Source organism: Cataglyphis hispanica, chromosome 23, assembly GCF_021464435.1.
Source record: "Cataglyphis hispanica isolate Lineage 1 chromosome 23, ULB_Chis1_1.0, whole genome shotgun sequence".
NCBI lineage: Eukaryota > Metazoa > Arthropoda > Insecta > Hymenoptera > Formicidae > Cataglyphis > Cataglyphis hispanica.
The window spans coordinates 758831-772861 of NC_065976.1; the positions used below are offsets into that span (position 1 = coordinate 758831).

The 14031-nt window shown below is 31.8% G+C and overlaps 1 protein-coding gene across 4 annotated transcripts in view; it reads right to left on the minus strand.

Annotated features, from left to right (window-relative positions):
- LOC126857936 (myc box-dependent-interacting protein 1) overlaps nucleotides 1-14031 on the minus strand; it is a 30675-nt gene that overhangs the window by 2103 nt on the left and 14541 nt on the right. For all 4 annotated transcript variants that reach the window (XM_050607852.1, XM_050607851.1, XM_050607850.1 and 1 more), the window contains exons 2-5: nucleotides 4953-5088; nucleotides 1052-1242; nucleotides 386-658; nucleotides 80-198 (exon numbers count right to left, since the gene is read on the minus strand). In XM_050607852.1, the coding sequence (XP_050463809.1) occupies nucleotides 80-198; nucleotides 386-658; nucleotides 1052-1242; nucleotides 4953-5088 (719 nt within the window). The remainder of the gene's footprint in view (nucleotides 1-79; nucleotides 199-385; nucleotides 659-1051; nucleotides 1243-4952; nucleotides 5089-14031) is intronic.

A 14031-nucleotide genomic window follows, 5' to 3' on the forward strand; every position in this document is an offset into this window, starting at 1 on the left:
AATAATATCTTTACATATAATTATTATTCTCATATTAATTGAGTTTAATTTTATAGAACTGGTTCACACACACACTTACGACGAGTTTGCGTTTGGCGATTTCGGCGATTGCGGTTCCGTGTTTTTCTTAAGCGTGTAAGATCCTCGCTGACTTTCATTTGCCAATTTATCGACGATCGCTTCTAATTCCGAATAAACCTAGAAACACACAGAATAGGAATAGGAAAAGACATAATGACGCCATACTATAGTTTTTTTATATACCTAATTTTTGTCAAGTAAACTCTATTCAAAAGAAGGGATATAAAACTCTATTATGTCGAATCCGATTCTATTACATTGAGTCACTTTTTTTTTTTTTTAACAACTCGTATGAATTAGATACCTTAGCACTTTCAGTATGAAACACTTGCTCCGCGGCAAAGAGCGTCTGCAGATTAGTGACGAGGAAAAGAACACGCGAATCGTATAACGCCGGCAGTTCGTCGTGCAGCTCGGAATTCAGCTGCTCGTATGTACGTTTTGCCTCTTCTAGCAGTTCCTTCCCTCGGGACACTTTCAGTTCGTCCCTCTTCTTTGGATTGCACTGCAGGGATTGGAAGTTGTGTCTTTGACTGTCGTAATCTACCAATTTACGACCGCGTTTGTCAATTTTTTTCTAAAACAAATAAAAACTTCAAAGCGTAAGACATATTATTATAATTATTGTATAAGATGGAGAAAAAATGTTTAATTTGTATTTTTAGCTCAACTTTAACATCTTTGCCATTTTCCAGCATCATTTTTTATTCATTATAAAAACAAATAATAAAATACAATTTATTAGAATTGACAATTATATAAAAGACAGAAATTTCATTATCTAATAAATATTTGTAAAAGAAAAGAAAATTAAAATAAAATTAAAAGTATTATAATTTATATATTAATTTAGTTTTATTATATAAATTATCGAGTTCATATCTATTTTTCGTGGAAAGTTTTGCAATAATGGAGAGTATCATGGATAAAGAAATCGTTCGCAATTATCGCAAACTGTACTAGAACGTACCCTCATCTCCGGGAATTGGCTCTGATATGTGTTGAGTGGTACAAGAACTTGGTCCGCGAGCTTGTGAGTGAAATCTTGCCATAGCATGTCAAGATTTTGTGCCTGCACGTACAACAGGTCGTGTCCAGTCCACTGGCTCTCATAAATTTCATTCAACGAGTCCATAAGTGTCTTCGAGGCAGCTTGCACCGCTGAGAAATGAAACGTACGCATAGGTTCACTTTTCTTCGCTTCGTCTGCTTTTTTCGTTAATTTATAATTGCTGCTATTAATAAAATAAAATTCTATCGCGCATAGCGAGATTAATTTTTAATAGAGAAAACTTTTTCCAACTCAAAGACGTCGCGTAACGCGGTCATTAAGAGAGACATAGATAGCTGTTTTGCAAGCCGTGGAGAAACTTTTTCACGCCGATTTTCCATCCAGGTAGCACGTGTCTTTTTACCTCAGGAATATACGCGATGCGGGTGACTACTTTCCTGACCTACATCTAAACCTCTCCTTAATACATTCACCTGCAGCGATAAGGCGGCTGTTAACAAATTTCTCGCTTTGGCTTGCGCTACACAAAAGTTGCAAAGTGACTGTCATTCGCAATTTTGTGTTGACAGATATTTAATTTGAATAACAATGAAAACAAGATGAAATCAAAGTGTCTGCATGTAAATTTGAATGCTATAACAATTTTCTTTTATCGAAACATTCTTATTCTAGTAAAATAAATCAAAATATCTTCTATGGAAAAAAATGTCAATCACTTCCAGTGATTCAAAGAATCACATTTCTAAAAAAATTATTGTACAAAATAATCATATTTTCCGATGAAAATAATTAAATAATATCAATGTGATAATCTTAAAATAAAATTATATTATAAATCAATTTTGATTAACGCTATCAGTTTTGATTAAAATTGAAGATAACACCGTTCAGGAGCGCTAATGAGCGATTCATCATTAATGCAAATTACAACAAGCGGCTACCGCAATTTCTAATGTGATTATTTTTTAGTTTCAATTTGCAGCCAACGAGTTGTGCGCGCGTGCTCGTTAATTTTTTTCTTAGTTCATCTACTTGAAACTTGGACTTGTGGAACGCGTAATAATGTAAATTGCGACGATGAATCGTCGATGATTTTACATATAACACGTTGAACATATTTTCATCGTATTTTCCCGTTAACATTACCGCGACTTTGTGGCGACTTTGTCGCCGGCGAAACTCGCTGGTTATTTATCGACAGGTTTTACAATCGACTTCTGCATGCGGGTATTTATGCGCATTGCGTCCCGTCTGTCGAGTGATAAAAGGAAAGCCATTGATGCGGATTTCGCGTGATCTCCGAAATTAACACTTCCTTCCAGAAACGTCGCGCATCGCGACGTTTGCTTAACGGGAGCGGCGTCTTCCGCGTGCCTTTTTTCTATACGTTCTTGATTTTCAATTTTATCGACGGTATTTGTAAAATTCGCAATTAGCCATATCAGAGAAATACACTTCGCTCTTTCTATAGTTGAAAAGCGGAAGTTGTACAAAGTGTATAAATATCGATGTTGCTAGTTCCAGTCAAGTATAGAAATCGTTTGCGATTAACTCGAGTGGCAAGGATTAAAGATCGAATGGCATTCCATTATTGATTTCGCGCGTGTTTGTCGGTCTCGTGTCGAGGCTCGCTATTAAAGAGAGAGAGAGAGAGAGAGAAAGAAAAAAAATTATGAGTGCACTGTCGGGCCTTCGGCTTTTAAAGTATTATACATAATTCCACTATATCTGAGAAACAATTAAATATCTCATAGAAATGTGAAAACTTGCCCAAGATTATTGCATCAACGCCTATATATGTATAATTTTCTATTACACGAATTAATAACAAATTTATATTAACACAAATAATATTGATATTACAATATATATATATTTCTGTAACAATAATGTGCTATAATATATGGGGATTATATACTGTTATTAATTATTTATATTATAAAATACTACACTGTTATATACGAAGCAAGAATAATTAATTTTCCATTAAAATCTGGACATTGAAAAAAATTGACATATATATATATATATATATATATATATATATATATATATATATATATAACACATATACGAGTATATATGTAAACATTACAGAGGAATGTGGGGTATACAAAATAATTATATTATCATCTAGATTATTGGGAAAAAAGGCACGAAATTAGTTTTATCAATTTCTTCGATTGCAGCGTGTATCAATAATTTAGCTGGCGATATATATGTATATATACCGGCGCGCGTGTCTTACGTATGTGTATCAATATCTTGTCTAAGATATATTATCTCGGCAAGGTCGTGTTGTTTAATATTTCGGGCACGCCGACTGTTTGCATGTAAGATTGCCGCAAAGAGTAATTTCTTCCTGCCGATTCTCACACAAAGATCGTCGTTTTGTGTAGTGTACCTGTGGTGCATTACCGAATATATACACGCGCGATTAAAATATTACGTCAGTTCCTGCCGATGGTAATTGATGCCGGTGAATCTGTGCAGAATCGTCGGTCGTTATTCAATGTCTGCTCGTTATTCATTCGTCCGTCACTCATCCGCGAGATGATAGAAGTGTCGGCGAACAAAGAAAATGATTTTCCCGACAGATCATATAACATTTCTTTGCCATTTATCATATGACAGAGTTATTTGTAATTATATAATCTTCTTTGCGATTCGAAACATAATTTAAATTCTTTTTATTATATATTATTATATATATATATATATATATATATATATATATATATATATATAATATAATATTATATATATATTATATATAATTTTATTATATATATGTTCCTGCATGGTGCAAATATTTTACTATTAACATGTATAAATTAATATAATTTTTCTGTCATAAGAATATAAAGAAGATACAACGAATCTGAAATATATAAACGAATGTTGAGCTAAGTGCGCGGATCGATAGATATGCATAATCTCTGCAATTGGCAAAAAAAACACAAAGACAAATTGTCAGGTTACACGTAAGTAATTCAGCCTCCACGAGAGTTTAACAAACGGGTCATGGTAACGCAAGATTGTCCAAATAATTTTTTCTATTCACTGTCGCGTTTCACAGAAGTCTATTAATTCAAACACGTTGAGCCTACAGACACAATTCCTTGTGGATGCAAGAAATTTTACATACTGTTTTAAATCACAAATCATATGACAAAATGGGAGATTACATTTCAAAAATTCGCGGAAAATATATATTAATACTTTTATGTAAATTTTAATTTTTAAAGTAGATTCGATATATATATATATATATATATATATATATATATATATATATGTTTATATGTCAATTAAATTTAATAAATCGAGGTAAAATAAATGTAATTTTTCGAAAAAATTATTTAAAAAAGAATGTTGTAATTTTCGAGTGTTTCGCATGTTAAATTATAAAAGTTATATTCAAGATATTGTTAGATCCTCGTGTTAGAATGAATAAAATCCCTTGTGTAATTTATAATTAAGTGATTTGAATTTTTTACGATAGTTTAATCCATAATTAGTGCCATATTAGCGCTTATATAAAGTTTTAATGCCGCATCAATATTTTATATGCTATAAGTTGAATAGATCATTAAACACTATCAAAAGGTTAAGATATTTAATCCCATCGGCAAATGTGCATCGTAATATCGCTATTCGAAATTAAATGAAGAAAATCTCTTTTGTAAAACATTAAAAATGTAGATATCTAATTCATTTATCGATATAAGCCGAATATTTCCCTGTGAATTTACGCATGTAAAATCGCATGATAACGAGCCTATATTGTGCCTATAAATAAATAGCGACCGACGTTTAAAGAAAGAAGAGGAGAATTTTATGTCCTGTGATGACTTACCTCGAACACATCTGATGTAATTGTTAAACTCCTTTTGTAGTTTGTTAGCGGAGTTCTGTTGCCTCGTAAAGTTCTGCAGATGCTCGTCGAATATATCGTCTGCCGTTCGATCGACCTTGCCTAGATTTTGAAGAAACTATAACGAGAAAAAAATACATCTTCCATTAGTTGTGCGTATGTCTTATATTTTATAATAGCTAATATTATATTTTATAATAGTCAATATATCAATAGTCAATTTTTAATTTGTATTGATATAAAATAATAATACATTCATATTTTTAATGTTTTATATTTTTTAATCTATGATAAATTACATACATAAATTGATAAAAACAGTAGAAATTTTGCACTTGGGTCTCTGTAGAGACCCAAAATCTCAAGATCTCAAGTGGAAAATCTACTTGGTACCTGACAAACTTCCAAACACAAAACTTGTATTGTTTTTATCGATTTATAATTATAACATTTATCGTTTTAACTCTCGACAATAAAATCTTTATGCTCATATTATTCAGCATTATCGAATATGACGTATATTTCATGTATATCTATGGTTGAATACAATAATGCGTATATGAATGTCGTAAATGAGGTCTTTGAACCGTTCTCGTCACGAAATGATAAGCACCGCTTGCATTATCGTATTGAATGGAAGATCCATGATATAATCTTCCTTGTGATCTTACCTGTTTTTCTAATTTTTTAATTAATATTATCTCACAAAGGTTTTATGTATATTACTTGAAAATATTAATGTTATAAACTCAAAAGTTATTTTTTTCTATATAATAAATTATGATATATATTTTCTAGATTTATTTATAATTTTTATTAATTATTTATAATTAATTATTTATAATTAAGATCATAATTAATAAATTTAAATTTTATATGTTAATTTTAATTTAAGTTAAGTTAAATTTAATTTTATATCCTACGAATTTCTCCGTGAAATAAAAAGTAATGATAAACTTACATATAAAAACAATAACAAGTAAAATTATTATTTTATCGAATGCATAAAACTAATTTATATCCGCATTACTTTCTTGACTTCTCACAGCCAATTTAATAAAGAAATCTATTACAAGTACCCCATTATTATTATTATTGGCAATAAAGCGCGACGCGTTGTGAAAGGATGCGGATGATGTAACAATAGCTATTGACCGCGGAGAAATTTCACGTTGAAAATGCCATTCCTTCGATTTTCATTTAGTCCCGTAGCACCTGTTCGATCTTCAATGTCGGAAAAAAAAACTCGTTCCTCCGGGAAATTATATAAAAGAACTACGCGATCAGAAAAACTCACTCAGGGAATTCCATTACTTTTTAAATTTTGAATCAAATCGTTTTGGTATTTATTAAAAATGTGATATTCAAGAAAAGTAAATATATGTAAAATAAAATCTAGTTTCATTTTTCATTTTTCAACAATTTTACATTACCGCCTTTTTTACTATGAAAAAAGTCATTAGGTATTCTTTTTTGAAAATAATAGCAAATAACGTATTTCAAGCGAATCGTTCGAGATGCAGAGAGAAAGATTGGATTAAAAAAAAATCTTTTTACTTTACGTATTAAAATGAAACTTGAAGTATCCTTTGCATGATAAAACGTAGCTTGATATTTCAAGGGTTTAGTCGAACGCTAGGAAAAATGCTGCCGGCATCTTTCTCAGGTTGGGTCAGAAATCAAAGGCTGGAACGTTCGCGATAAAAATAACGAGGTATTGCATAACCACTTCTATCGCCAACTCTACCTATTCGCGGAGAGCCAGTGATCCATCCGCGAAGGTAAAAGGTGCGCCGACCTTCCGCAGACATACTCTTCGCCCCGAGAAACAAGGATATCGCGCGCGCACGCGTATCATGATACGCCATTCAATTTCCGCTCTCCAGTTTTTCCGTGATTTAATCTCGTATCAGCTACACGTTGTTCAAATCTTGTAAAGACTCAACAAATATTCAAAACAAACTACTTAGTTCGCTTTTTTTTTTATTTTCCCTCTAGCATGACCTTAAACCATACTTGTAATTCACAGAGATGGTATAACACGCATTAAACGAGATTAATTCTGAAAAATAATGTTATGACTTAGATTATCGAAATGACATTAGCCATGAAAAAATGATATTGTTTTCGTTTTATTTATTTGACTTGTACATAAAAATCATAATAATTTATAATGAATTTTTGAAACTGATATACAAAGAAATGGATATATGATATGTGTTAAATGTATATATCTCTCATATACCTAAATCTTTATGAATCCAGTGGTATCTATCGATGCTTGACATTTTAGTATGACGTCAACAGTAAAAAGATATTAATGTATATCAGAAACGAGACACCGCAGCTGTAATAGCAGCTGACAGTAGTAATTATGAGATATCCCCACATTTAATTACATTTATTCAGCAAAGAGAGTAGCTAATAAAACGCATATGTGCTGCCCGCGTCCGGCGTTTCGTCTGTTATCAGAGGCACAAACGTTTAAATTAATTCTTTCAATCATTTCTATGGCGTTATTAAGGAGGTTGATCCGCGCAACGATGTTATTTACCACGTCTCTCTATATGCTTTATTTCGACAGAACAATCGTTTATGAAGAAATTTTATTTGCGGAAGCATACAAATGTAAAGCTTAAAGTGGAAAATGGCTTGACATTATAGCAGGGCATTAAAAATAGTATAATTAATTTTTTTATTTAAATAATAAAAAACAATATATAGCGCGTTGCATTATTAGATCGTTTTAATATAATTATGTGCAATTTATTGAGATATATAGAAATATATCAAATTGCAGTTTTAATATAATCAAAATCGCAACGCGGACTTCACAAGATACCTGAAAATAAAATTAGTCCTATTAATATCGAAGATCAAGATCATTTTCTGTGTGTCCATCGTATTTAATTATCTCGGTGCAATATCTTAAAGATATTCTATGTTAATGCAATTTTTGTCTCGCTTCATCTGAATTGAAAGATAGCAATGAGAAAATATTGAATTTTACTTCGCGTACACTCACACTATTCAAATATACATATTATTCAGTCCACACTATATATTATACACTGTACATTTCATATATATATATGCCGTATGTTCCGAGAAAATAGATTAAAGTATATTAGAGATAGATTGTGTTTTCGATATTTAATCTTTCATGAATCATCATACAAAACGCACTTTTATCGCGAGATAAGTTTTTTGGGACGAATGCGCATTAAGTGGAGTAAAAAACATAGTATTAGAGTAAGTCATGGTGATGCCGAGAAAAATTTTGCCCCGTAAGCACCAGCTCAATATATGCAAATATATATTCGTTACACGGTATATCTGTTATACCGTTAGGCATCGTGATGCTTCGCGTAATATTTGTTTTACGGAAAAGTGCCTAAAACTTCTAAAACTTATTCGCATACAAAGCCTAAGCATAATCCTTTTTTTGCGCTATAATCAACATATGTTTGTTAATTATAAATTTAATAAAAAATTATGCGTTTTAAAGAGAAAAAAAATCGATTACGGCATTAAATTTTATAAACCGGAACTAAAAAATATATGTACAACTTTGATTAATAAATAAATCGATAGATAAGCCTCGCATTACCGACCCGACCTACTGCACGATTGTTGACATTTTTTTTTTTACTATCTTGTACGACGCGAGACACGATTTTTGTCACGATTCCGTATGCCTTCATACCGTTATTCGGTTAACTCCATTCGATACCTTGTAGCAGGTGAGAACGAAGACTGAACTCGTTTACACGCGAAGCCGACTTGTATATCATCCCATACAACGCGCGCATGATTTGCAACATCCACATCGCAATACTTGCAATTATAAGCGTATCAAATACCGATTTTTAGATCGCGCAACTTTTGTAATAAATAAATAAATAAATGATAATTTGTAATAAATAAATAAATTCCATAAAATTGTCATAAGTTTTATAAATTCTTCACAGATTCTATAAGTATTGTAACATTCCATACAAATTCTATGGAATTAAACTTTATATGTTCAATAAATATTACGTATATTTTACAAACGTTCTAAAATTCCTACCGATTTTAACGACTTTGCCTGATCGGAAATAACTGTCAGCACCTGATCGCATCGTGACTTTCGTAACATTTTTTTTTTTTCGAGACATTAATGTCGACAACCAATTACTCGCTGCTTCCGGCGTTTTCTGTATAAATAAGAAAACTTTCTCCCGCGTTATATAGATAAGGTGGCTAACGGGAATACGGAAGATTCTTCATCATGACGTTTAGTTCTTACGAGCGCAACTAGGAATGGAATTTATTTAAAATTCGTCGTTCTTTCCAGTGCGAATTTCTATTCTTGTCGATCCAATTTTTTAGATGCTAAAGAACGATGTGACAAAGCATTGAAATAAATTAATGAATTATTTTAGTTCCTTTTTATTATCTATACGCGCGTATTTGGGTTTTAGTTGGAAATGTGAGTACTCGTAATAATCGAGCATTGAAACATGACCAATGACAGCTGTCTGGTTACTGATACATTCGCGTGCTGTTGGTTTTCACGTACACAAATAGTAATAGTATTAATTGGTATTAATAATTGGTGTAGATATGACATATATAGATCAAGAGGCACCAAGAAAAAAATTCTGTAAATTTTGAAGTGTCTACACATTTATATATAAAATGATTCTTAAAGATTAATATTCTTTTTTCTTTTCGCCAAGTTTAACGTTATTTTATAGGACATAAAAACTAATAAGAAATTTGTATTCGAGAGATATTATATTTTTAATAACATTAGATTTTCAAACCCGAACACAGACCCAGACGAGTCGTTTCCGAAATAGATGGTCCTCTCTCGGATTTATTAATAGCCGAGCAGATGACGCGAATGTGCCGTTGCATCGCTATTATTGTGCCATCCTATGGCCCCGTTTCGCCACTTGCCGGTTCATATTGTGCTCTGGCAGAACCATTGTCGTAGAGACGCCGCGGGTGGGATATAGAAAAAAATAACAAAGTATAGCGCCTGATAGTTTTGAAAATTACGTAAGCTCATCTCCCTTGTAATGCTATATAAAAGTATTGTTTATATTTTCTGTAAAACATTTTTTTTTTTTTTTTTTCCAAATAATGTTATATATATAATCTCTCTTCTACACAGACTGCTAATTAAATGCAATTAAAATAATTAATATTAATAAAACATTTCATTTTGAATATACAAATGGAAACTTCTTAAAAACCATTTTATTTTTAATAAAAATGTATATAAAATTATTAATTATAACTAAAAATTTATGCGATATTATATTTCTCGAGTGATCTTTAATTAACACATTTAACGCGATAAAATACTTATGGAAAATGATATTGTTGTACGTAAAATAACCCGGCGTATATACCTAAAAGAGGATAGGCAAGGCTAGTAATCCATTAACGAAAGTGACGAAACTTTTCCACGGTCGCGACGCGACGAGCGAACGGAAGGGGCCTTTTTCTCGGCGTTTTCACCCGGTGCTTCTCGGTCGAAGCGAGCGCGGAACCAGTCGCGGAGACCACCAGGAAGGAACAAGAGGAATCGGAATGTTGGCGCGGGGTTCGGACATCAACCTCTCGGGCAGTCGGCCCGCCGTTCGCCAAGAACGGCCAATCCGACGTCCATCGGTGAACGGTAATTCGTGCCCATACATACGCATACGCGACCCATGGTTTAAATCCCCTCCCGATCATGTTAAATGCTAAAGAGCTATTTGTACTTGAATTCAACACTTTCGTACTTAAATAATAAAGTTTAAAGATAACGACTAATACTCATATATATGATATTCTTATAAAATAAAGCTCGATTCAAGACAATAATTTTAATTGTATCTTTAATATTATATTTATTTTTTGTATGATTTTTTTAAGGGAGCTATAAAATTTTAAAATTATAATTTATTGTATGATTAGGAAAAAAAGTTAAAAATATTTATTAAAAAATAACTTTATTTATCTGCAACGTCTATCTCTCTAAATATTAATTGCAACAAATTATTGAGTTATTAATCGACGAACATCAAATTAACAACGAACAGAGATATTAAGAAAACACAGGAGACCGGTAACTCCGTTAGAAAGACTATTATTGAAACCAATTATACTTTCATATTGTGTTATCACCATTTTTCGCTAATTATATTTAGTTAGACAAATACATGAGTTTGACATTGTAGGTGAAGACGAGAACCACGCACTTTACCAGCACTCCGTGCACCGTTAGAAAAAAGAAACGATGTGTAAAAAATATGATATATGTCTATATGGGGCTGCTGCAACCGGTTGCAACCGGTACATTGCGACGTGCATCCCAGAGTATCGCATAATACGCATATTATTGTATACCAGTTATTATAAGAGAAAGTCATATAACATATATATATATATCACCTTAAAATAAATGATATATTATATAAACTAAAACACTAATTTCGCGCATTAATTCATAACGAGATACGTGCAATAAATATTTTTAAGTAAACTCGAGTGTCACAGAAAACTATCTTTTTCTTTATCGATTTTTCCTTAGCAAAAAATACCTATTATAGTTACTTTTTTCATAATAATTTTGCTTTTAAAATTACATGAACTGTAGTAACTAATTCTCAAATTAAAATTCTGCGGAACAAGCTATTAGAAGATTGCGTGAAGTAATCGGATATTTAATTCTACCACGTTCTAAACCTTGCAGTCATTATCATATCTAACGTACCATGCATTTCTCTCTCCTTGCTACCGAGAGAATGCTATTGCAAGTTCGATAAAGAGTAAGATATAAAGAGAGAGAGGAGAAAAAGGAAGGAAACGATGGAAAAAAAAGTATGGAGTGAACGGACTCGGGAGCCCTAGTAACCAGATTACTTGTATGGCATTTTTTCTTTTATGAGACAAATTATCAATCGAAAGAAATAGTATTAATTTTACATAAAATATATATAGTGACACAAAATGTCATGTATGTGTCAAATTTTTGAGAAAGAATTGATTTTAAATTTGCTCAGGAATCTTAATTTTTATCTCTTTAGTAAAGGAAGAATAGAGGATACACTTTTGAAATATGCGATATGTATCGATGAGTCGCCCATAGTTTCAAATAAATTTTGTTACGTCGAATGTGTCGATATTATCATATAACGGATTTATGCCGTAATTTGTTATAACGGGAATTCTCTGACAAGATATTTTGCGAGGTTGGACCGCTTTCTAAATTTATGGCACAGCCACTGTATCGCACACATGCTGAATCCTGGGATGCAACTGCCGTTGGCCGTGCATCAGAGCTGTTGATGTAGCACGCCTATGAAAGTTCGACAAAATCTATAATTAAGGGAAAAAATGTTGCAACTTCTCAATTTAACATGCGATATTTCAAGAGACGCTGCCATAAATTAATTAAATGTAGACAGAAGGGAAATTATTTCATCTTCAAACATCAATTCTATTTATTAAACTTGCATTATTAAGAAAATACCCTTCCCTCATCTCTTTCTTCTTTCTCTCTCATATTTAATATAAATTTATATATTTAATTATACATTTCTTAATGTTTTGTTCAAATGCACATACGCGCACATATATTTATATAATATTTATTTTTGAATCTTTGCGATGAAGCGATTGACATTGATCGTGATTTATGAATTTTGTAATGCGAGATATTTAAAGGTATTTACAACGAAGATATAAAGGTATTCGCGCCCACGTCCTTGCGAGGGAGTTGCACTTATACAACCTTCCCTTCCTTTCTCACCTGATCCAAGCATCCTGGTTGGTCACGGGTTGGTCGAGCGGACCAACGGACCTAACGGAACCATTCGGACGTTTAATCGTCTCGAGTTGGATCCAGCCAAAGCCGGTAAAAAGAGAGAGAGAGAGAGAGAGAGAGAGAGAGATGGAAGAGGGAGAAAGAAGGAGAATATAAGGAATGTCGAAACAGCTGATCGATTACCTGGCCTCTTAAGAGGCAAAGATGCTTAAATTTAATACGATACTGTTATACTGTCTTAAATATCATAAATCTCAATATTTTTAGGATGCGCCATAATATTCGTAAGACAATATTATTTATTGAATACTTATTAAATAATAATATTTATTGAAATTAAGATTTTTTTCAACGAAAACTGGATGCTTCTAATTAATTAAATCGATTTAACCGTTATTTTTGAGTATTTAATTTAATATTTATCTATATAAAATATTCTTTTTTGCGCGAAGATATCGTGTATGTAGGTCAATCGCAGGAATATTGAGATGAAGTATTTAATCATTACATTGTCGGTTAATTAACCCATTTGAGATTTCATAGCTCGCTGCCTTTTACATAAAGATATGGCAAGTATGGTAAATGAGTCCTCGGAATGTGACTTAGACAATAAGAATGGGTGACGGCTGTTTTGCAAGGGAGACTAGCATGCGCAAAAATTACGACATTGCGCAGGTAGATTGAATGACCTTACATCGTTATATGCACGCTCGTCTCATTGACATTAAAGTGCTCTACTATTAATCTCGTTAACAAGTAATCTATCGAGCTCAGCTATATATATATATATATATATATATATATATATATATATATATATATATATATTTGGTCTTTTAATCTTTTAGAATAAATGTATAGGGCGTTCTCCTCCCCCTTTCCCCCGCCCGCCAAATTCCATATTTCCAGGGATCTTTATCTATAAATTGATAATTATATGTAGATCGAATTATATATTAATTTTGATTAGATCAAGAAATAGAATTAATTCTAAAAAAAAAATGCTTAGACTTGCTTTTACAAAATTTCGCAAATTTAAAATTCTATCGTCATAAAGGTATAATAAAAACTTAATACGAAACTTGACGTTGCTTCTCAACCTAATAAAATTGTCATGCTATTTATTTCTGAAACTTAAAAATGGCATCAACATATAGTAAATTAATTGTATAAATTTATAAATATAATTTAAAGTTATCAGTAAAAAAAATGACAAATTTGAGCGCCGGATTCAAGCCGAAACAGTGTTATCCT